The 21,767-nt window shown below is 47.4% G+C and overlaps 1 protein-coding gene across 3 annotated transcripts in view; it reads left to right on the forward strand.

The window, feature by feature from the left end:
• Window positions 1-21,767, forward strand: part of LOC148012474 (uncharacterized) — a 111,101-nt gene that overhangs the window by 70,664 nt on the left and 18,670 nt on the right. For all 3 annotated transcript variants that reach the window (XM_087669473.1, XM_087669474.1, XM_087669475.1), the window contains 3 exons: window positions 11-96; window positions 520-614; window positions 3,458-3,554. In XM_087669473.1, the coding sequence (XP_087525599.1) occupies window positions 11-96; window positions 520-614; window positions 3,458-3,554 (278 nt within the window). The remainder of the gene's footprint in view (window positions 1-10; window positions 97-519; window positions 615-3,457; window positions 3,555-21,767) is intronic.

Here is a 21,767-nt window from a genome sequence, read left to right on the forward strand (position 1 = left end):
TCCTGAGCAGTGGTAGATGAGAACGATGAGGTGCTAGTATTAGATCCAGCATATGAAACCTATGGGGCCTGCATAACTATGGCAGGTGGAATTCCTGTGAGTATCTTAAAGCCAAATTTGGGTTGATCATACTATACTGTGTGTGTGTGTGTGTGTTGGTGGATTTAAACCTTTTTGTTTTTAACTTTTTGTTTGGGTCCTGCTGGGAGGGGGGAGATGTGATATTGGTTTTGGAGATGCATTTATTGTGGGGATGTCAGTGTCATGCAGTTTTGGTTGCATTTGTGCTTTTGTATTTGGGGAGGGTTTTTTCTCTTTTGATTTGTTTGTTTTTTCTTGTTTTTTTCATTGTTGTGGGGGGGGGGGGGGGAGGGGAGCGCTATGATTGACCTTGCAAGTGCATTTGGTGGTTATGTTTGTATTTTGTGCATATTGTTTGTGTATCTGCATTTTTGTAATTGGGGCTGCCTATCTTCTAAACCTCATTATATATCAGAGTTATCATCTTTAAAAATGAAGGTCTATATAGAGATGGAGCCTCCATTTTGGAATCTGGATCTGGGAAAGGTTGAAGCAAGCATCAACAACAACACAAAGGCAATCGTCATTAACAGGTGCTTTTATTTGTAAAAGCAAGCTAACAAGGGATGCATGAAAGTCTTTGAATGCTCCAGTTACAGTTTTTGACAGCTTGAAACGAGAGGGAATGGATAGATATAAAGCATAGCACATACTAGGTCCCATGAACCCACTACTATAGCAGTTCTGGTATATCTATTATTACAAAGCTGATAAGTGGTATGCTACAAATGGTTCATCTCATGCTCATGCATTGCACTGCCTTTATTAGGGATTACTACAGCCACACGATGACAGCTCTTTTTCCTTCCCATGTTTTGCAGGAAACTAGGCAGATTGTCTAGATAGCTGTCTTTTGTGTTATTCTTTGTTCTTATTTTATAGTTAAGCTAACTTTTCAGCCGGTCGAAATTGATCTTCAAGGTTTTGGTTACATGTACTGCGCCTATGATATAACATTTTACTCGAATTTCAAGCTGTAGCATGAGGTAGGACCTTGTTAGAAGGGTTCACAGATCATGGATATATAGTTGATCAAGATTTTGGACATCAAGTATGGCCTTGGACATTAGTTTCAATGGTCAAACAGTGGGGTATATTGATATGAATGACTTTGTATGTGTTTTAAAGATTTGGCCTACATAGTAACTTGCTCCAGAGTTTGGAAGCCACTCTTGGTCCTCATTAAAGTCAGCCAATCTACAGTCTTTAGTTGCCAATAGCCATCAGACACTTCTGTAGCCGTATGAGTGCTTTCAGATTAGCGTACAGATGTTTTGGGTGTCAAGTCTTTTCCCTCCACTTTCTCAAGTCTTAGTATCGTCTCTCACACGTGGGTCAGCATGCACTGAGTTTTGAGTTGTTAGCAGGTTCATGCTTCATGCCATGTGGGCAACGAGTTATAATACAGCTAGTTATTTTACTCTACTTGCTTAATTGTTTGTTTAGGCCTTCCATCTGTTTGGGGATGAGAATATCTCGTGCTGAAAAGTGCTGTGCTTACTAGCACCACTTTCAAAGTAGCAAACATTTAAACTGGCATTTGACAGAGATACATCATGTACATATGTGTCATTAGGATTGCACATTAAATGCGCAGTCTACATCTCGTGCAAGATTGGCAGATAAACATCTGATGGTGAGACATCTGTAACAGCCCTTTTTGTCTCTTTTTTCTTTGTTTCCTTCTTCAGCAACTTTGGACATTCTTTACTGAAAGGACCTAATTGCCTGGTTGCTTGCAACAGTTACAGTTGCCTTTCTTCTTAGGCTTTTTACCATCCTCATTAATGTTCTTGGTTTTAGCTGATGTACTTTGTTTGTTGTTTGAAGAGGCCTTTCATTTACCTCGTTGATCAGCAAGAAAAGTCTGGTCTGCAAAAGACATATTTGGTTTTGCATGGGCTGTGCTTCTTATAAGAGTCCAGTAACTAACTCCTTGAACTTTGGATTACCCGTCATCATAAGATTCCGAGTAGAGGCCAAACTTTGATAAGAATCTGGTAGTCAATCAAACAAATTGCACAAGTTAACTGTCAGGTATTATCTCATCCACAAAAATGTACTCCTTAAGGTCTTTGGTTTCTATGAGAGAACTGCCCACAGAGTTACCTTCATTTATGTGCTCTGATTCCAACTGCTTATCAAAGATTGTTTTGGGGGTTTCAAGCACTGATGATGTTGAAATCTATCAAAACTTTTGCTCCCTAGGCAATTGGCTCCTGAAAGTAAGTCCTGCGAGACCCAAAATTTTTGCTCCCTCCCTAGGCAATTGACTGCTGAAAGTAAGTTGTGTGAAACCCAGATTGCCATCTTGATTCCACTCCTTCATTATTGTCATTAGCATGATAATCAATCTGGGGATTTGGGTAAATTTGGACCTAGTTATTGCCTAGCTACAATTTACTTAACGGCCAAAGTTTACATCAATACATGTGTCAAAACATTGTTTCAAAATTTTTGACTAAAATTAAGACTTCAGCCATTTTTGATAGTTGAGTCATTATTAAGCCCTAGTACTAGGGAGCATTTCTTTACTATACTCCTGACTATGTTATTGAAGATCTTGGAGGACAGAACACAGTATTTTTGATCGTTGAGTCATTACTAAGCCCTAGTACTAGGGACATTTCTTTACTATACTCCTAACTATGTTATTGAAGATCTTGGAGGACAGAACACAGGATTCCTTTTCTGTGGTTAGTGTGTCCGTGGGTTCATGCAGTTCTGTGTTTTTCTTTTACTTACTATTGTCATGGCTGCACAGTCAATGCTACAAAACTCTTTTCTGAGTACTTTTTAATTCAGAATGATCTCTGGGTCATGAGAGATGAATGCTTTAACGAGAATAGGTGTCGTAGGATCCTAATGGTGCAGCTCTCCTTAAACAGCTAGAAACCTTTATAAATCACAAAATCTGGCACCCTGATTTGCACTGCAGTCTGCACGGCAAGGGAGTTACCTATCCCGGGAAATCCTGAGGGGATGCCACAGTATTTTCATGAATTTTGGTCTTGTAGGCAAGGCATTTGACAGCAAACAGCAAACTTGTTTGGAAATTGAGTTATATTGACCTTTGTGTTGTCGCCTTGCTAGGCAATAATAAGGCTTAGGGAGCATATGTTTAGTATATTTAAGTATGTAGTCAACAATCTTGGAAGCCCAAGAAGTAATATCGTTTCTTGAAAATGGGCTGGTTCTGGTCTCTCACATGATCTGAATGTAGTCAACGATCTGAATGACTTGAATGCATTTGTACGGAATAAGCAGTGATTCTGAAGTAGAGAATGGACTTTTTTTTGTATGGTGATGTTGGTATTTTATTTCAATTGGTGAGTTGGTCACATCTCTAAGCAATGGGCTGTGTGCTTTTAAGCAGTCCACACAATCCAACAGGCAAAGTCTTTAGCAAGCAAGAATTGTCACATATTGCAGCACTTTGCGTGAAGTACAATATTTTGGCAATTACTGATGAGGTTAGATACTTGGTCCTTGTATCATGAATTCATATTTTAAGCACTCTTGTGCAAATCTCCTCTTTACCTCCTCTGTTTATGGTTGGTTGGCATTGTCCTAAGTGTTGAACGTACTTTTCATTCCATCATATAATCCAGTTCTAGAATTTGTTGTAAGTACCTGACGCATCCTTGTAAACTGGACTCATGCCCACCCCACCCCAGCTGATGCATAATGCATGACTCGCACTTTAAAATGGGAAGTCAAGCTGTCAAGTCACACAAAGAAGTTGAAGCTATAAATATATGGCCATGCCCTGAGTTATGAGCTATATATTTATGTTTTTTAGTAAATTTGTTCATTATGAGACCTGGAATTTGAAGGGTAATCTTGATTCTGATTATGTCGTTAATATCCAAACACCAGTCATATGACCTTGCGTTTGTGGTGATGGTTAAGATTTTACAAGGCCTTTTAAAATTGAAGAATAAAAGTGAGCTTTAAGTAACATGTTAAATTACAAAATGGATGTTGCATGATGGAGTAAGGGTGCTTTAAGTGATGTGGAAAGATGCTTAAATGATGCTATCTGATGGAGCAAGGGTGCTGAATCAATATAGAATTGAACATTACAACTTGTAATTGTAGCCCCCTTTGTAAGGGAGACTTTGATTAGTGAAACGGAAACATATTCGGACTGGAAGAAACATGTTTCAGGACAGGTGTTATGGAATCGGGGGCATAGTTTTTCCATATGTGAATCAAACGTCAAACACAAACGCGTATGAATGTATGGTTCGAGTATGATTTGAACCCTAGACTTGAATCTTATGTGGCCCTAATTTGTTAACATATTTTAACAATTTATGAGAAAAATACTAATCTTGTAAGCATCTTTAAAACAACTTTTAGATAAATCATAGTAGATAATCGCACACACACGTACCAATTTCCAAATAAAAAGATAATAACACACACACACACACAAAAAAAAAAGAAGAAGAAGAAATGTAATGATATATTTCTGTATTAGAGTCAGTGTAGACTTTCCTTCATGTCTGTTATTTTCAATGCTGACCCGATGGTTTGATGTAAATATTTGCTACTTAATTCAATTATCTTCACACGGAGAGAGAGAGAGAGAGAGAGAGAGAGAGAGAGAGAGAGAGAGAGAGAGAGAGAGAGAGAGAGAGAGAGAGAGAGAGAGAGAGAGAGAGAGAGAGAGAGAGAGAGAGAGAGAGAGAGAGAGAGAGAGAGAGAGAGAGTGACGGAGAGAGAGAGAGAGAGAGAGAGAGAGAGAGAGAGAGAGAGAGAGAGATGTGGAGAGAGAGAGAGAGAGAGAGAGAGAGAGAGAGAGAGAGAGAGAGAGAGAGAGAGAGAGAGAGAGAGAGAGAGAGAGAGAGAGAGAGACGCGTAGCGATGGTGCCCCTGCTTCGTGCCGCCCTGCCATCGCCTGGTCTGGCGCGCCTTGCTGTTGCCTCGATCTGCGTTGTCGCAGCCTGAAGACTTGCCTGTCGTCATCCCCCGTTCGCGTCAGCACCGTCGTCGCCTTTGCTCGTCTGTCGTTCGCGTTTTGTCAACATCGTCGACGCCTGCATCTCCGCCTGTTTTTGCCATTCGCGTCTGCTCCTTGCGCCGCCAGCGGAATCCCTAGCGCCCTCTTTCTGACGCCCTGCTCTTGGAGCCGTCAGGAGCAAACGCCCTGCTCCTGGAGCCGCCAGCGCGTCCTGCTCCTGGCGCCCTGTCCACGGCCAGACGCCCTGTCCCTGACGCCCTGTCCACGGTCGCCTGCCACTGACGCCCTGTCCCCGGACGCTGCTGACGGATCCCTGCCCGGCACCCCAGCCTGTCCTGTCCTGCCGTGGAGACCGCCAGGCCTTTGTTTCGCCCTTCTGCCCCTGCACGGTGACAGGTAAAGCTTTGTTTTCATTAGCTGTCCTTGCAGAGTACACCCCTGGACAGCGCCTCTGTACAGAAAAGAGGGAGAGCGAGAGAGCCGGCAAGAGAGAGGGCCAGTCCTCCTTCGAGATCAAATCATCATATACGATGGCTGGTTTGGATCTGGATTTCATAGATCAAACAGTGGCAGCACTTGGCCCGGATTCTGATGCTGAGGAACCTGAGGATATGGTTCCGTGCAACGAAGAGATGCCCCCTGGTCCCGACATCCAGCCTGCGGGTAAACGTACCAAGCATACTTCGGAAGAGATAGGTGTTTCTCAGGATCGGTCCTATGCTCAGGTTGCTTCGGATTCTGTGGACTCTCAGGAAGTGGACTGGGAGCATTTGCTGGAATTTGCAAACACTTTGCTTGGCGATTATGTTCAACATAATCAGGAAGTCTTTTCTGACTCTGCACCTGACGATGTTCTGGACGCCACCGTGGACCCAAAAACTGTCCTACGCTCCTTTTCGGTATTTTATGATCGCGCTGTGATACTCTTCTTCACTGGTCGAATCCCGTTGCTTTCCCGTATTCGCTAGTGGTTGCACAGTCTGCTACAAGGGGAATGTGTTGAAGAGATTTTTGTTGGCTCCCGGGGCTTTTTTGAGGTCCTGTTGAAATCGGAGACGCACCGTGCTGCTCTCCTGTCTAAACTGCCTTTGTTTTTTGAACGCCGGTTGGTTCATGTGGTTCCATGGCGTCCAATGGCAGATTTTCAGCGTCTGCTGCAACGTGAATGCCCTGTGTGGGTAGAGGTGGAAAATTGTCCGGCTGTTTATTGGCCACTATTGAAGGATGCTATGGCCGCTGTGGGCACTGTTCTGGTCCCTCCCAGTCTCAGGGCTGTGAATCGCAACCGCTTGTGTATGCTATGGGACACTGCAAGAAAAAGGCTTGCTTGGTTACGCCTCAATTGCTCTGGCATGCACCCGTTACACTTTCGTTTGAAATGGGGCAATTTTGCGGGGCATTGCTTTTCCTGTGGACAGTCGGGGCATTTTATGGCCGAATGCTCGGAACAGCAACACACTTCCGATGTTGGCCATGTTGCGCCGCCCATGGAAGATATGGTGTGTGATGCCCCGTCGCTGGATGCTACCCATCAGCCCCAAGCTCTGGCCAAAGGTAAACAACAGGTTTCGGGTCTGGATTCCAGTGCCACTAATTGGGTTGAAGTACGTGCAAAAAAAGGCAACAGGGTTGTTGCTGGCATGGAGAACACTGTGCCTACTACCTCACAAGATTCCATGCGTACATATATGCGCAGGAAGGAAATGTTGTCTTCCGAGCGCTCTGCTCCTGCTATGGTTTCCTCTGCCCCCCTTCATCAGCCCGCCAGGAAAATGTATTCGGATCGTCCAAAGGGTCCCCCTGCTAAGCTGGCATTTGATACCAGAGGTAATGTCATTACCCCGTGGGACCGTCGTTATCCCCGTTTCACCCCCAAGCCAGCAGATATGCCGTCTACTTCCAAATCTAGTCCTCAGAACTCTTTTGCGGTGTTGGCGGATTTCTTGGACGAGGGAGTCTTGGACATTCTCGCTGACAAAGTCAAATCGAGGCAAGCTGTGCCTCGTACCTGATTTTGTTTCGAATACACATGAAAATAGCCACGTGGAATGTGCGAGGAATTTGTTCTCGACACAAGCAACATGCCATGTGGACTGTATTGCATGAAAATCAGTGGGATGTCCTGTGCGCTGTTGAGCACAAGAGTCACGGTGAAGCCGGAAAAGTGGTAGATTGCCATGGCTTTCGATTGTTTTATGCAGGGACACAGGCCATGCATTATTCGGGTGTGCTCATGATTGTCCATGACAAATATTAGCCTGTTCTTATTAAAAATGATGTTCATGGCCGTTTTTTGGTGATTGAAATTTTATTCGAAGGGGAAATCTTATGGCTACTTGGCCTCTATGCTCCGAATGATTCCTTATCTCGTCGGGCGCTTTGGCAGACTTTGCAGACCTCCTTGTCACTTGGCAGACGGGGCTTCTTCATGGGGGATTTCAATATGTGTGTTGATTCTTCCCAGTCCACATCGGATCATTCGGTGATGGATGCGCCGGAAAGTCGTATGTGGCATGCGTTGGCTCTTGCTGTTCTTAAGAAAGATCTCTGGTCCTGGCTACACCCGTCTTCTACAGGGTTTACTTTCCATTCTGCCAGTATGCAACAACATGGTCGCGATTGGACCGTATATATATCATGCAGAATGATGATTTTCTTCCCGAGCTGCTCGAAATAAAAGTGCTGCAGCAATATGCCTTGTCGGACCATTTCCCTCTGCAGCTTGAGCTGCTTGCACAACCCATTGCACCTTTCAAGCAATTTCTGAAGAGACTCCCTTTGCGTTTCAATTCGTCTTACCTGAAGCATGTAATCTTTCAGGGCTATATGCAGCAATTGATTGATAGATTCCTCTTGGACTTCTCTTCTCAGGGCACTGCGTCATTTGAAAGATTGCTCTCTAATGTCCAGCGGGTTGCTCGGCAGTATGGGATCTATCATGCCTCTCTTTGTCGGCAGTGTCGCAAGGCAGGCGAGGACATGCTGGCTTTGGTTCGTTCTCTGCTAGTGGACACTCCGGATGATGCATTTCTGCTCGCACTGGCCATGCGAGTGGCCGATCTTATTAAAGAATTCCACTTGAAATCATATCAGCAGGCCAAACTGCAACATCTGACAGAGACTTTGCAAGATAGTGCATGTCAGATCCATAAGTTCTTTCGAGCTCTCCATGCCTCTCCTGCTAGGGAGAATATGACCAGACTCGAGGATGCAGAAGGCCACCTTATCCTGGATCCGCAGACTATTGTGCATATGTGCAGGAATTATTTCCGTGACCTTCTCGGCTCCACTTCTCCACCTTCAGACCAAATCACTCAGGCCCGTTCGGGTTTTTATGACCTGGTCCGCAATCAGCTTCCGCAGGACATGCAAGCTACTATGGAGTCCGATATTTGTGAGGCAGAGGTTATGGACGTCTTGTTACACTTGCCCAAGGATAAAAGTCCGGGTTGGGATGGTCTCACCAATGAGTTCTTTGAAGCTTTTGCTACCCAACTGGCGAAACCATTGCAGGCTTTGTTTCAGCAGGTGTGGCAAACGGGGATCATACCTTCCTCGTGGAAAGAAGGCCTTATTAAACTGCTTCCAAAAGTTCCTTCGCCATCTAAGTTGACACAGTGGCGCCCCATTTCTTTGATGGGTTCAATGTACAAAATATTTTCCAAAGTAATGGCGAATCGGCTTCATAAGCATCTCCCGGCCATTGTGCACCCTCTACAGTATGGTTTCATTAAGGGCCGAAATATTCTGCACAATGTATTGAATGCTCAACTGGCTATTGATTATGCAAGGCATTCTAATTAGGAGGTAGTACTGATTCAACTGGACCTGGAAAAGGCTTTTGACTATCTGGATTGGTCTTTCGTTGCTGAACTTATGTCTGCTATGGGCTTTGGTCCCCGGATGTCTCGTCTAATCTACACCATTAGCGCTGCAGCGTCTTCGCGAGTCATGCTGAACGGAGGTGTTACTGAGCCATTTGTACTTGCCCGCTCTGTCAGACAAGGATGCCCTTTGAGCCCTCTATTCTTTGCCCTTGCGACACATCCAGTTCTTTCCATGTTATCCCATATGGCAGCCTCTTCTCAGTTGGCCGGTCTGTCGCTTCCTACAGGACAGCACTTCATTAGCCAATCCCTGGCGGATGATACTTTTTATGATTTTGCGTGCGGACAAGGACAACCTTCGACGAGCATTGGATGTTTGGGGCATCTTTGATCTGGCGTCCGTCCTTCGTATCAATGCGCTCAAATCAGCCATTCTCAGCTGCACGGAATCGGACTTGCAGTCCTTGGATTGGCAGGGTCTGGTTGTTCCTCGTGGCTCCATTGTCAGGCACCTTGGGTATCCTTTGGGTGTTGACGTTCCACCAAAGCAGCTTCTGCAGTGGATTTCTCAGAAAATGGTGGCTAAGTTTATGTATTGGAAATCTCAAGCTTGGCCCTTCCATATTCGCCTCAAAGTGGCCCAGACAATTATGTTGCCAATGCTCACATATTTCTTGCCATTGTTGCCCTGGACTACTACGACTCTGAATGCTCTTACTCAGTCTATTCGCTTCATGCTATGGAAGAAGGACTCATTGCATGCAGGTATTTCCTGGATCTCTTGGTCGCATGCGTGCACCCCCAAACGCATGGGTGGCGGAGCTATTTTAGATGCCCAAACTCACATGCAGGCACTCCGTTGGTCTCTTTTCCGCGCCATGTGCTCGGATCATCATCCATGGGTCGATATAGCCCGTTATTTCCTTGAGAGCCATGGGCTTCTACATGGCAATACCCAAATCCGGAGTTCTTGGTGGCATGTTCTTAATGCTGATTCGTGGTTCTCCAGTTCTTCTTCGTCGCTGCTTACTCATTTGGTATGTTCCTGGAAACGGGTCCTCCAGAAGGCTCAGTGGCATCCAGCGGAGGATCGCTTGGCTACTAACTCTTTTCAATTGGAATTGCTGGCAGTCTCGCGTTTACTTGCATGGGAAGGTAAACATGAGCTTAGACCACAATTCAACCGGATGGCCCGTTTGGGCTTGTCTTCAGTCGCGGATGCCACCCTGCCACCCTTGCCAGTCGCAATGTGCTTATATCTTTTCGTACAGCTAGGAGGCTTTTCAGGATCCCTCGGGGATATAGGCCTTTATGGGAATAGCTTTTGCGGATGCTCCAGAGCAGACAACCCTTTCCTGCCCTTGCTTCAGATCATCCCTAGCAGGATTGGGACCTACAAGGCCGGCTGACTTTAAGCAAAGCTTCTGCTAACCAAGTTTATCATATTCTGATTAAAGATCATCAATGGCTAGTTACCAAAGCGAATGCTTTATGGGGATTACGTAAATCCCGGTCATGGTGGAGGGCAACTGTGATGGAGGGCTGGTTGAACAAGACACCCTTCAAATGTAAAGTCTTTCTTTGGAGAGTGATGATTGGTGGTCTTCCGCTTGCGTCGGCTCTTTCCAAGCGCCGAATCTCCAATGGCAACTGTTTCTTTTGCACCACTGCTGTGGAATTAGCCCGCCATCGATTTATTTCTTGCCCCATCGCAAAGAAAGTCTGTTTATTTTTGTCGGCTGTTTGGCAAGGAGTGGTTGGATTCACCCTGCGCCCCTTTGATTGGGTTTTCGGGCAGCCCAAATACCCCACTCCTGCACAGCCACATATGAAGCTCATGTATCATTTTCTTCGATATTGGGGCTGTTGGCATAACTGGACCATTAGGAATGCTTTTCTTTTTGACTCCGCCTATAATGTTCAGCGGCATATTGCGAGGCTTAAGGGCCTCTTGTATTGGCAGTTGGATCTTCTCCAGCATTCTGATTTGCTCTCTAGGGAGGACTTACGTCCCTGGCATATGGCAATTTCATCTGCATCCTTGCCATAACATTGTAACTTGTAGTACTTAGAACCTTTTCACATGATGGCTTAGATTGTCGTCATGTATCTTGTAATCAAGTCATCTTGTACTTTTTTTCGTAATTAATACAATTACCTTTTACGAAAAAGAGAGAGAGAGAGAGAGAGAGAGAGAGAGAGAGAGAGAGGTCTTAGAGAGAGAGAATAGGAGGAGGTCGAATCTGGAGCGCGAGGGAGCAGCGATGGCGGGCCTTCAACCCCCGTGACCTAGCGACCAGATCGTGGTCTCTGCGCAGCCGCCGAACCTGTCCGTGCCTGCTGCTGCTGCGCCCGTCGGTACCTGCCGCTGCTGCGCCCGCCTGTTCCTGCCGCTGCTGCGCCTGTCGCAGGTACGCCCGCCCGTCGGTACCTGCGCCTGTCAGTCTCTGCCCGTCGTCTGGACCTGCGCCCGCCTTCATCCACGCCTCACGACTGCTCGCTGGACGTCTGCTACGCCTTTGTTTGCCCGCCTTCGTCGACGTCTGACGTCTGCCCTGCTGGTTAAACGCTGCCCGTCGCCTGTACCTGCAGTGCCCCTCAACTCTGCACCATCGACGCCTGCCCTGGGCCTGACCCCGTGGCGCCTGCCCCGTCGACGTCTGACCTGTGCAGAGTGCTCCGCCTGTGGTTGACTGCTCTGCGTCAGCGTGCAGGGCTGACGCAGCCCCGTTTAAGCCTCCTGTGTTTGACCCGTTACACGGCGCCCCGGTTCATCGGCGCGTGTCTGTCCTGTTCGTCGTTGCAGTCCTGTGCTGCAGCCGGGTGGTGCACTGATTTTGCAGGTCTGCGGGACCTGCACAGCGCGTGAGAGAGAGAGAGACAACGAGAGAGAGAGAGAGAGAGAGAGAGAGAGAGAGAGAGAGAGAGAGAGAGAGAGCTCGTCCTCTGTGTGAAGACAGCAGTATGGCTGGCCTGGATTTGGATTTTCTTGACCGGACGGTGGCAGCCCTTGGCCCTGATTCCAATGCAGAGGAGCCGGAAGATATGGTGCCATGCACAGAGGAGTTGCCGCCGAGTTCTGAACAGCCGCCTGCCGGCAAACGCTCCAAGCCTACGCCTGATGAGCCAATGAGTCCTCCGGAACGCTCCTATGCGCAAGTGGCCTCTGATCCGGTGGATTCGCAGGAAATCGACTGGGAGCATTTGTTGGACTTCGCCAATACTCTGCTTGGCGATTATGTCCAGCATAATACTGAATCTTTTTCTGTTGCGGGAACGGATGATGTGCTGGAAGCCACGGTGGACCCCAAATCAGTCTTGCGATCCTTCTCGGTGTTCTATGACCGGGCAGTTATTCTTTTCTTCACTGGCAGGATCCCAATGCTTTCGCATATTCGCCAGTGGCTGCACCATCTATTGCAAGGGGAGTCTGTTGAGGAGATCTTCCTTGGACCTCGCGGGTTTTATGAGGTCCTGCTGAAATCGGAAACGCATCGCGCTGAGCTCCTGTCCAAGTTGCCGCTATTCTTTGATCGCCGCTTGGTTCATGTTGTGCCATGGCGCCCCATGGCCGACTTCCAGCGTCTGCTTCAACGCGAATGCCCGGTGTGGGTAGAGGTGGAAAACTGTCCGGCGGTCTATTGGCCCATGTTGAAGGATGCGATGGCAGTTGTGGGAACAGTGCTGGTTCCCCCAAGCCTCAGGGCGATGAACCGCAACCGTTTATGCATGCTATGGGACACGGCCAGGAAAAGGCCCGCGTGGCTTCGCCTCAATTGTTCGGGCATGCATCCTTTGTATTTTCGCTTAAAATGGGGCAACTTTGCGGGCCACTGCTTTTCATGTGGTAAATTGGGGCATTTCATGGCCGAATGCCCTGAAAAGCAATCGTCTTCGGATGATGCGCAGGTTGTGCTGCCCAAGGACGACATGGTGCTTGATGCCACGCCCCAGGAAGCCCTTCAGTCTCCTCATGTCATGGACAAAGGCAAACAACAGGTCCTAAGTGTGGATTCCCGTCGCACTGACTGGATTGAGGCACGTCCTCAAAAAGGTAAAAAGTTGGATACAGGCCTGGCGGATCCTGGGCCTCCCGCTTCCCAGGATTCCGTGCGCACGTATACGCGCCGGAAAGAAATGGCCACTTCACAGCAGGCTCCGCGTCCTAGGGCCCCGTCGGGCCCCCGCAATCAGTCTCCAAGGAGAGCCTATACCGACGGCCCCAGAGGCCCACCTGCCAAGCTGGCGTTCGATGCCAAAGGAAATGTTATTACACCCTGGGATTGGCGTTATCCCCGCCCCTCTCCCAAGGCAGTGGATTGCCCTTCTACCTCCAAAGCAGGTCGCCAGAATTCTTTTGCAGTATTGGCTGATTTTCTGGATGAGGGTGTCCTGGATGCTCTTGCGGAAAAGGTGAAATCGAGGCAGCAGGTGCCTCGTTCCTGACTTCCTTCTTTGAGGATACATGAAGATAGCCACGTGGAATGTGTGAGGCATTTGCTCTCGCCATAAGCAACATGCCATGTGGACCGTCTTGCACGAAAACCAGTGGGATGTATTGTGTGCAGTTGAGCACAAAAGTCACGGTGAAGCAGGAAAAGTGATGGATTGTCATGGATTCCGCCTGTTTTATGCAAGGACCCATGCTACGCACTATTCGGGCGTGCTGATGATTGTCCATGAGAAATATCAGCCTGTCCTTGTTAAAAATGATGTGCAGGGCCGCTTTCTGGTGATCGAAGTCTTATTTGAAGGCGAGATTTTATGGCTGTTGGGCCTCTATGCTCCGAATGATCCCGCATCCCGGCGGGATCTTTGGTCCACTTTGCAGGGCTCCATGTCACTCGGCCGAAGGGGATTCTTGATGGGAGATTTCAATATGTGTGTCGACTCTTCTCAGTCCACTTCAGGGCATTCGTTAATGGATACGCCGGAAAGCCGGGTGTGGAGTTCTTTTGCTTTGCACGTGCTCAAGCAAGATCTTTGGTCGTGGCTTCACCCTTCTTTTTCAGGGTTTACTTTTCATTCCGCACAATATGCAACTACCTGGTCGCGGCTGGACAGAATGTATATCATGCAGGGCGATGACTTTCTTCCCGACATGCTGGAAATGAAGGTCTTGCGGCAATATGCGTTGTTGGACCATTTCCCCCTCTAGCTTGAGATGCGGGCACACTCTATTGCACCTTTTGTGCAATTCCTGGATAGGATCCCTTTACGTTTCAACTCCTCTTATTTGAAGCATTCAATTTTCCAGGGCTATATGCAGCAGCTGATTGAGAGGTTCTTATTGGACTTCGCCTCTGAGGGCTGGCCTTCATTTGCACGGCTGCTCTCTAATGTGCAGCGGGTTGCTCGCCAGTATGGGATCCATCATGCCTCGCTTTGCCGCCGACGTCGACATGCAGCAGAAGACTTACTGGCTTTGGTCCGTTCCTTGCTCCTGGATTCCCTTGATGATGATTTTCTGCTGTCTCTGGAGAGGCGGTTGGCCCATCTTATTCAAGTGTTTCAGTTGAAATCTTATCAACAGGCCAAGCTGCACAACTTGATGGACACAATGCAAGATAGCACCTGCCAGTCTCATAAGTTCTTTCGCGCCTTGCATGCGTCTCCGCCCCGCGAAAATATGACCAGACTCCAGGATTCGGAAGGTCGCATGGTCACGGATCCGCAGACCATTGTCACTATGTGCAGAAACTATTTTATGGATCTTCTTGGTTCCTCTTCCTCGCCTTCTAGCCAGGTTACGCATGCCCGTGCGGTCTTCTATCATCTGGTCCGCCAGCAGGTTCCAGTTGATATGCAAGCCGCTTTGGAGACGGATATTTGCGAGGACGAGGTTATGGACGTTTTGTTGCACCTGCCGAATGATAAAAGCCCTGGCTGGGATGGTCTCACTAATGAATTCTTTCAGACCTCGGCCACGCAGTTGGCGAAGCCATTGGTGGCCATGTTTCAGCAGGTGTGGGAAACGGGGGTCATGCCCTCCTCATGGAAAGAAGGCCTTATCAAACTAATTCCAAAGGTCCCTTCGCCGTCGAAGTTGCAACACTGGCGACCAATCTCTTTGATGGGCTCCATGTATAAAATCTACTCCAAAGTGCTGGCGAATCGGCTCCACAAGCACCTTCCAGCTATTGTGCATCCTCTCCAATATGGTTTCATTAAGGGCCGCAACATTCTGCATAATATCTTAAATGTGCAAATGGCCATTGACTATGCGCGGCACTCCGGTCAGGAGGTGGTATTGATCCAATTGGACTTGGAAAAGGCGTTTGATTATGTGGACTGGTCTTTCATTGCAGACCTCATGTCGGCTATGGGCTTTGGTACCCGAATGTCCCGATTGATCTACACCATTAGTGCTGAGGCTTCCTCCAGAGTTATGCTTAATGGTGGAGTTACAGAGCCATTTGTCCTTGCACGCTCGATCCGACAGGGTTGTCCTTTGAGCCCTCTCTTCTTTGCCCTGGCGACTCACCCGGTCCTTTCAATGTTATCCTCCATGGCAGCCTCTGCCCAGCTGGCCGGGCTGTCTCTTCCGTTGGGTCAGCACTTCGTTAGCCAATCTTTGGCGGATGACACCTTTATGATTTTGCGGGCGGACAGGGACAACATTCGAAGGGCATTAGATGTTTGGACACTCTTTGGTCAGGCCTCTGGGCTTCGCATCAATGCCCTTAAGTCAGCCATTCTCAGTTGTACGGAGCCTGATTTGCAGTCCTTAGGCTGGCAAGGCCAGGTGGTTTCCCGTGGCTCCATTGTCAGGCATCTTGGATACCCATTGGGGGTGGATGTACGGCCAAAAGCCCTGCTGGAGTGGATTTCACAAAAATTGGCGGCGAAGTTTATGTATTGGAAGTCGCAAGCGTGGCCATTCCATGTCCGCCTCAAAGTGGCCCAGACAATCATGCTTCCAATGCTAACGTATTTCCTGCCTTTGTTGCCATGGACTCCTACTACTTTGAAGGCCCTCACTCATCCCATCCGTTTCATGCTATGGAAGAAGGATTCACTGCAGGCCGGCATTTCCTGGATTTCATGGTCACACGCATGTACCCCTAAGCGCATGGGTGGCGGAGCAATTTTGGATGCACACACTCATATGTTAGCTCTCCGTTGGTCCCTTTTTCGTGCCATGTGTGTGGATCATCACCCTTGGTCCATCATAGCCCGTTATTTTCTTGAGGACAGCGGGCTCCGCCATGGCAACACACGGCTTCGGGCCTCCTGGTGGCATGTCCTTAATGCTGACTCTCGTGTTTCCAGTCCCTCTTCCTCTTTGTTACTGCACTTGGTCGGCTCTTGGAAAGTGGTGCTCCAAAAGGCCCGCTGGCACCCAGTTGGGGACCGCTTGCAGACTAACTCCTTTCAGCTGGAATTGTTGGCAGTATCGAGACTCCTTTCATGGGAAGATAAACATCAACTCAGACCAAGATTTAATCGCATGGCCCGTTTAGGTGTGATGTCGGTTGCGGATGCTACCCTTGCCACTCACAATGTCCTCGTCTCATTTCGGACTGCTCGGCGACTCTTTAAGATCCCGCGTGGATACCGTGATTTGTGGGAGCAGCTTTCGTCGAAGCTTCAGGGTCGGCAACCCTTTCCTGCCTTGACTGTGGATCGCCCTTGGCAGGACTGGGACCTTGCAGGCCGCCTGAGTCTGGAAAAGGCCTCTACTAATCAGGTGTATCATCTTCTTGTTCAAGATCACCAATGGCTGGGAGAGAAAGCTAACACTGTTTGGGGATTGCGGAAATCGCTGTCATGGTGGCACAAAACGCTGATGGAGGGCTGGCAAAATAAGACACCTTTCAAATGCAAGGTCTTTCTTTGGCGGGTAATGATTGGTGGTCTTCCTCTGGCCTCGGCCCTTGCCAAGCGTCGCATCTCGAATGGCAATTGTTTCTTCTGTACCACACCGGCGGAATCGGCCCGACATCGTTTTCTCTCTTGCCCGCTCGCCAAGAATATCTGGTCACTCTTGTCGCACATTTGGCGCGCGGTGGTGGGATCCTCGCTAACTCCTTTCGACTGGGTTTTTGTGCGCCCGAAATATTCCGCACCGCCACAGTTGCATGAGAAGATCTTATTTCACTTTTTCAGATATTGGGGATGCTGGCACATTTGGACCACGCGCAATGCTTTTCTCTTTGATTCGGCCTCTGATGTACCCCGACATATTGCCAGGCTTAAAGGGCTCTTGCATTGGCAGCTAGATATCATCCGACACTCCGACTTGCTCCCTCGAGAGGATTTGCATCCGTGGCATATGGCAATTGCCTCTGGGTCGTTGCCATGATTGGTGTAACTTTTTCGGTGCATTGCTACGGGGCTTCCCCACACGTTGGCCTAGGGCCCTCGTGTATCTTGTAATCAGAAAAAAGAGAGAGAGAGAGAAAGAGAAAACCTCTTCACATGATGGCTTTGTGTCATCATGTATCTTGTAATCCAGTAATCTTGTATTTTTTTCGTAATTAATACAATTACCTTTTACGAAAAAAAAAAGAATTAGAGAGAATTGGAAATCCCAGAGTTGGCCACTACATGTTAGACTAAAAGTGGCTCAATGCATTATGATCAATATGATCTCATTCTTTCTGCCATTGCTTCCTTGGACTAAGAAGTACATTTTGGATTTGGTTTAGCCTATCAGATTTATGCTCCGGAAAAGAAAGGCAATTGTTTGGGGCAGGTATGGATCTCCTGGCAGCATGTGACCACTCCGAAAAGGATGGGGGGTGCAGCTTTGCTAGATGTCAATTTGCATATGGCCGCTTTGAGGCTATCCCTGTTGCAGAATCTATGTACTCAGTGTCATCCTTGGTCAGACATTACCAAATTCTTGATAGAAAAGATTGGCATCTCTCATGGTAGCACGGTTATTCATGCTTCTTGGTGGCATGCGCTTAATTCTACAAGGCCCTTAAAGGTCTCCCAGTCTTTTCTCCTTTCTCATTTGATAGCTTCCATGCAAGAGATACTTCGTTTTGCAGTTTGGCGTTTCTCGGATATTCGTAAAGAGGAAAATTCGTTGCAAGAAGAAATATTGGCTTCTTCGAGGTAATTGGATTGGCCACTGAAAGATTTGTATCGAGACAAATTCAATCGGATGGCTAGGTTGGGGTTGAAGACAATGTGTGATGTTGTTATTCCTAGGCAGCCCCGTCTTTATTCCTTTAGGCATATTCGTCAGTATTTTAGGGTGCCTTATGGATACAGGGACATTTGGTTGTCCATCAAGGACAGTCTTCAGAGGTTCTTTCCTTTGCCATTACAACCATTGGATCCTTGGCGTGACTAGATGTTTGTGCTTCCTAATGACTTTGGGAAAAGGTCAACTAATCAGATATATCATCAGATGGTGGAAGCCAAGAAATGGGTCATGGGGAAAGTGAATAGGTTATGGCATCGTAGGGACAATAAAAAGAAGTGGCGGGAAAGATTTATCCCGCTTTGGAAGTCTAAGGTCCCATATCAAGGAAAAGTGTTCATATGGTGGCTGCTCATTGGGGGTCTTGCAACAGGTGAAGTGCTCCGTGTCCGAAAGATCTCTGTTGGGCGTTGTGTTTTCTGCACTACGTGTGATGAGACATTGCTTCACCTCTTTGCCTCTTGCCCTGTGATGCGACAGATCTGGAATTTCATTTCCCGTGTGTGGTTCTCCGTGACTTAGCACCGCCTATAGGTTTGTTCCTGGCTTATGGGAAATATGTCCTCTATGCCCTCTTTGAGTTCAGATTGTTCTTGCCTATTTCATTTCCTTAGATGGATAGCCCTGTGGCATATATGGCGTACTCGCAATGCCTTTATTTTTGATGCAACATCAGGCATCCATGGGCATGTGCATAATATTTTGGGTAGTGGTAGATATAATGCTCCTCTGTCTTTAGCTCTAATTGACATATTTGGCATACGTGCTCCTTCAGTGGGATGGATCTATATCTACCAGTCTCAATCTCTAGCTGATGTGAGGAGGTGCGGAGCTAGCGAATAGTACATTTGATCCCATGGGAAAGGTGGGTGTCCATGTATCTCAGGCGAACAATAAATCCATCATCTGTAGTACAAAGGAAATGCTTGCAGTAGAAAGCCATCTTTGTCCCTAGCTTCTACCCTGGCATCAACCATGTCTGCTTGATATCCAATTGGGTAAGATCCATCTTGATGATCTTTGCGAATCTCTAACTTGCTCAAATCAAGAGATGGTGCATCAAGGGAGTATTGGAAGGGGGTAACTTGTCCATTCTAAAGCCATATAGCTCAAATCAAGCTGACATTTGTGCATACAACCATGAAGTATCGCCCTCCTTGGCAACTGCTTGGAGGACTCAATAGCCAACCATGCATATCTGTGTCTGGGTAAGTCCCATAGGCTACCATGCATATCTGTGTCTGGGTAAGTCCCATAGGCTATGTATGTATGCGACCGAACGGGTGAGGGCCTCTACCACAATTGTTGTGGCTGCTAGCTCAGCTTTGATAATCTCATGTGAAACTGAGGCCTTACATTTGATCATCTAATCATCATGGATATCATGGACACTAGGGGTTTCTCCATTGACCTCCATCTGTCATAAGTGCACCTTGATTTGCTACGGTGGTCAAGACTGGTCCCCCACATGTGTATTCCATAGAGTAGTGTGGATGTGACCAGTGTATCGAAGAGCCATAGCTTGGTTCGGGGTTCTTGGAATTGCGCATGTGAGCACATCCTCTCCAAACCACCTAGTGTTGTGTGTCCGCGAGTCAGTCTAGTGCTTGTCTCTTGCATGGAAAAGGTGGGCCCTGTGAATAAGACTACCAGGTATGTATAAGAGTCCACATACTCTAGCTCCTCAGGTCCATATGTGAATTTAGGTGCTGATCTCTTGACTCACTGTGGTGTAGTATTAAAACATACCATCACCTTGGTTTTACCAAGGTTCACTGAAAGCCCATTGTCCAAAGTATAGGAGTGTAATGCATCCAAGTGTCTCTGTAGATCCTCTGGAGAGTCAGTTATCAATACAATGTCATCTGCATACAATAGGAGAGAGATCCAAGTGCTAGCTAGTGGAGCTCCTCTATCTCCTTCTTGTGAAGTATAATCAGCAATCCCATCAATGTACAGGCCAAATAATGTCGGAGAGAGGGGGGGCATCCGTGCTTCACCCCAATAGTGGAGTAAATAGGTGTCGAAAGGCCGCTCAAGTGATCGTACTTCGTCCACAATCCTCTCATATGATGCCAAAATACCCCAACTGAGCTCTTTTGGTACTTCTATGGCATGCAATCTGTGTATGAGCCTGTCTCTCGGTGTTGTGTCAAAGGCTTTGGGGAAGTCCACAAATCAGCAGTAGGTCCGTCGGCAATGGGGCCTTCCCTTTTCAATAATTGCTCTGAGTGTGAGGATGTGATCCAATGTGGAGAAGCCTCTCCTAAAGCCAGCTTGTCCCTGTGCTCTAAGACCCCACACCTTTGCCCACCTGCTTAACTCATGCTCAAGGATGGAAGCATATAGCTTAGCCAATGTATGCCCAACCATGATAGTCCGATAGTTACTAGGTAAAGTAGGGTTCCTTGACTTGAGGATAGGCACAATAGTGTTCGTGCTCTAGCTCTCTGGTAGGCCTTCACACATGGCCCTCTTAAACATGTAAGCTAGGAGTCCTGCCACCAAATCTCTAGCATGGATCAGGTGCTCGGCTACTAATCCATCATGATCTTGTGCCTTTCCTCTACTAAGTCTGTCAGTGGCTTCTCGCACCCTACTTTTTGTAAAGAAAGTGGTGGTCTTTGGACAAGACTCAAGTGGGTCAGGAAGAGTTGGTTGACCCTCCACAGTATAAAGACTAACTGCATACTTCTCCCATGTAGTGGTAGATGTAATAGGTGTGGTCAGGAAATGCTCTTTGAAAAGCCTCCAAGCCTTTCTAGAATCTTGGCTCAAGAATAGCTGATATAGGTCTCTCTCACTTTAGCTGGGCTAAGAATGTTCTCTCTTCTTCTGCTATGTGAGGCAGCTAAAGAGTATTTGTGCCTATTTATGGGTAGTGGACCCCAGTGCAATCTCTCTCTATAGCTATGCTCCGGTCTCACGGCACTCATCATCATACCAACTGTTCCAAGGTGTCACCTCGATGGAGGCTCTCTGTGTGGGTCGTGAGTGTGGGAAAGCTACACCTACAACAATGTGTAGGGCCTCACTTAATTGTTGAGATAGCTCCTATAATGGAACGTTGGGGTTTACATTGTGTAACAATCTAAGGAATTTGCGCCTCATAGATATCCTCTCTCTCTCTCTCTCTCTTTGTGGAAAAGAGGAATCTTGGGTGTCGGTGAGCTGCATAATGGGTCTATGTGATGTGATAGTGAATTGGAGGTCGATGGTGAATGATAGGTAGGCATGATCCATTGCAACTGCGAGAAGGCGTGGTGATACTGAGAGGTCTTGGATGTGAGATATTAGCATCGATGGAGCAAGTATATAGTCTACTGTGTTGGCACCGTGTCGGTAAGGATAACATGTGAAAGTGCTGGATAGGGGATATCTAGTCAGGCCATTGAGAATGGCCAACCTCTGTGCTGTGCCCATCTCCACAAGGTATCTCCCATATTTGGTGACTTCCCCCAAATCCTGAGATGTCCTCTCCAGTTGCAGCTCTGATACATCTTGCTCTTGTGGCATCTCCTCAGATGCATCAAAGAAAGACACTTGATGGGAGGTTGTCTGGTGTCAAAAGATGACGTACTAGTGAGATAATAGGGTTTGTGGGGAGGAACACAGAGTGAACTTGGCAAACATGGAGAGAAGAAGAGAAGAGAGAAGAAACTCTGATGAATGTAATGATGAAGATTTTGAATCATGGAGTGAATGTGATAGAAGGGAACAAGGGTGCTGTAGC

This window comes from Lygodium microphyllum, chromosome 27, assembly GCF_053477565.2.
Source record: "Lygodium microphyllum isolate KBCC chromosome 27, Lygodium_microphyllum_v1.1.10, whole genome shotgun sequence".
In the NCBI taxonomy this organism is placed as follows: Eukaryota; Viridiplantae; Streptophyta; class Polypodiopsida; order Schizaeales; family Lygodiaceae; genus Lygodium; species Lygodium microphyllum.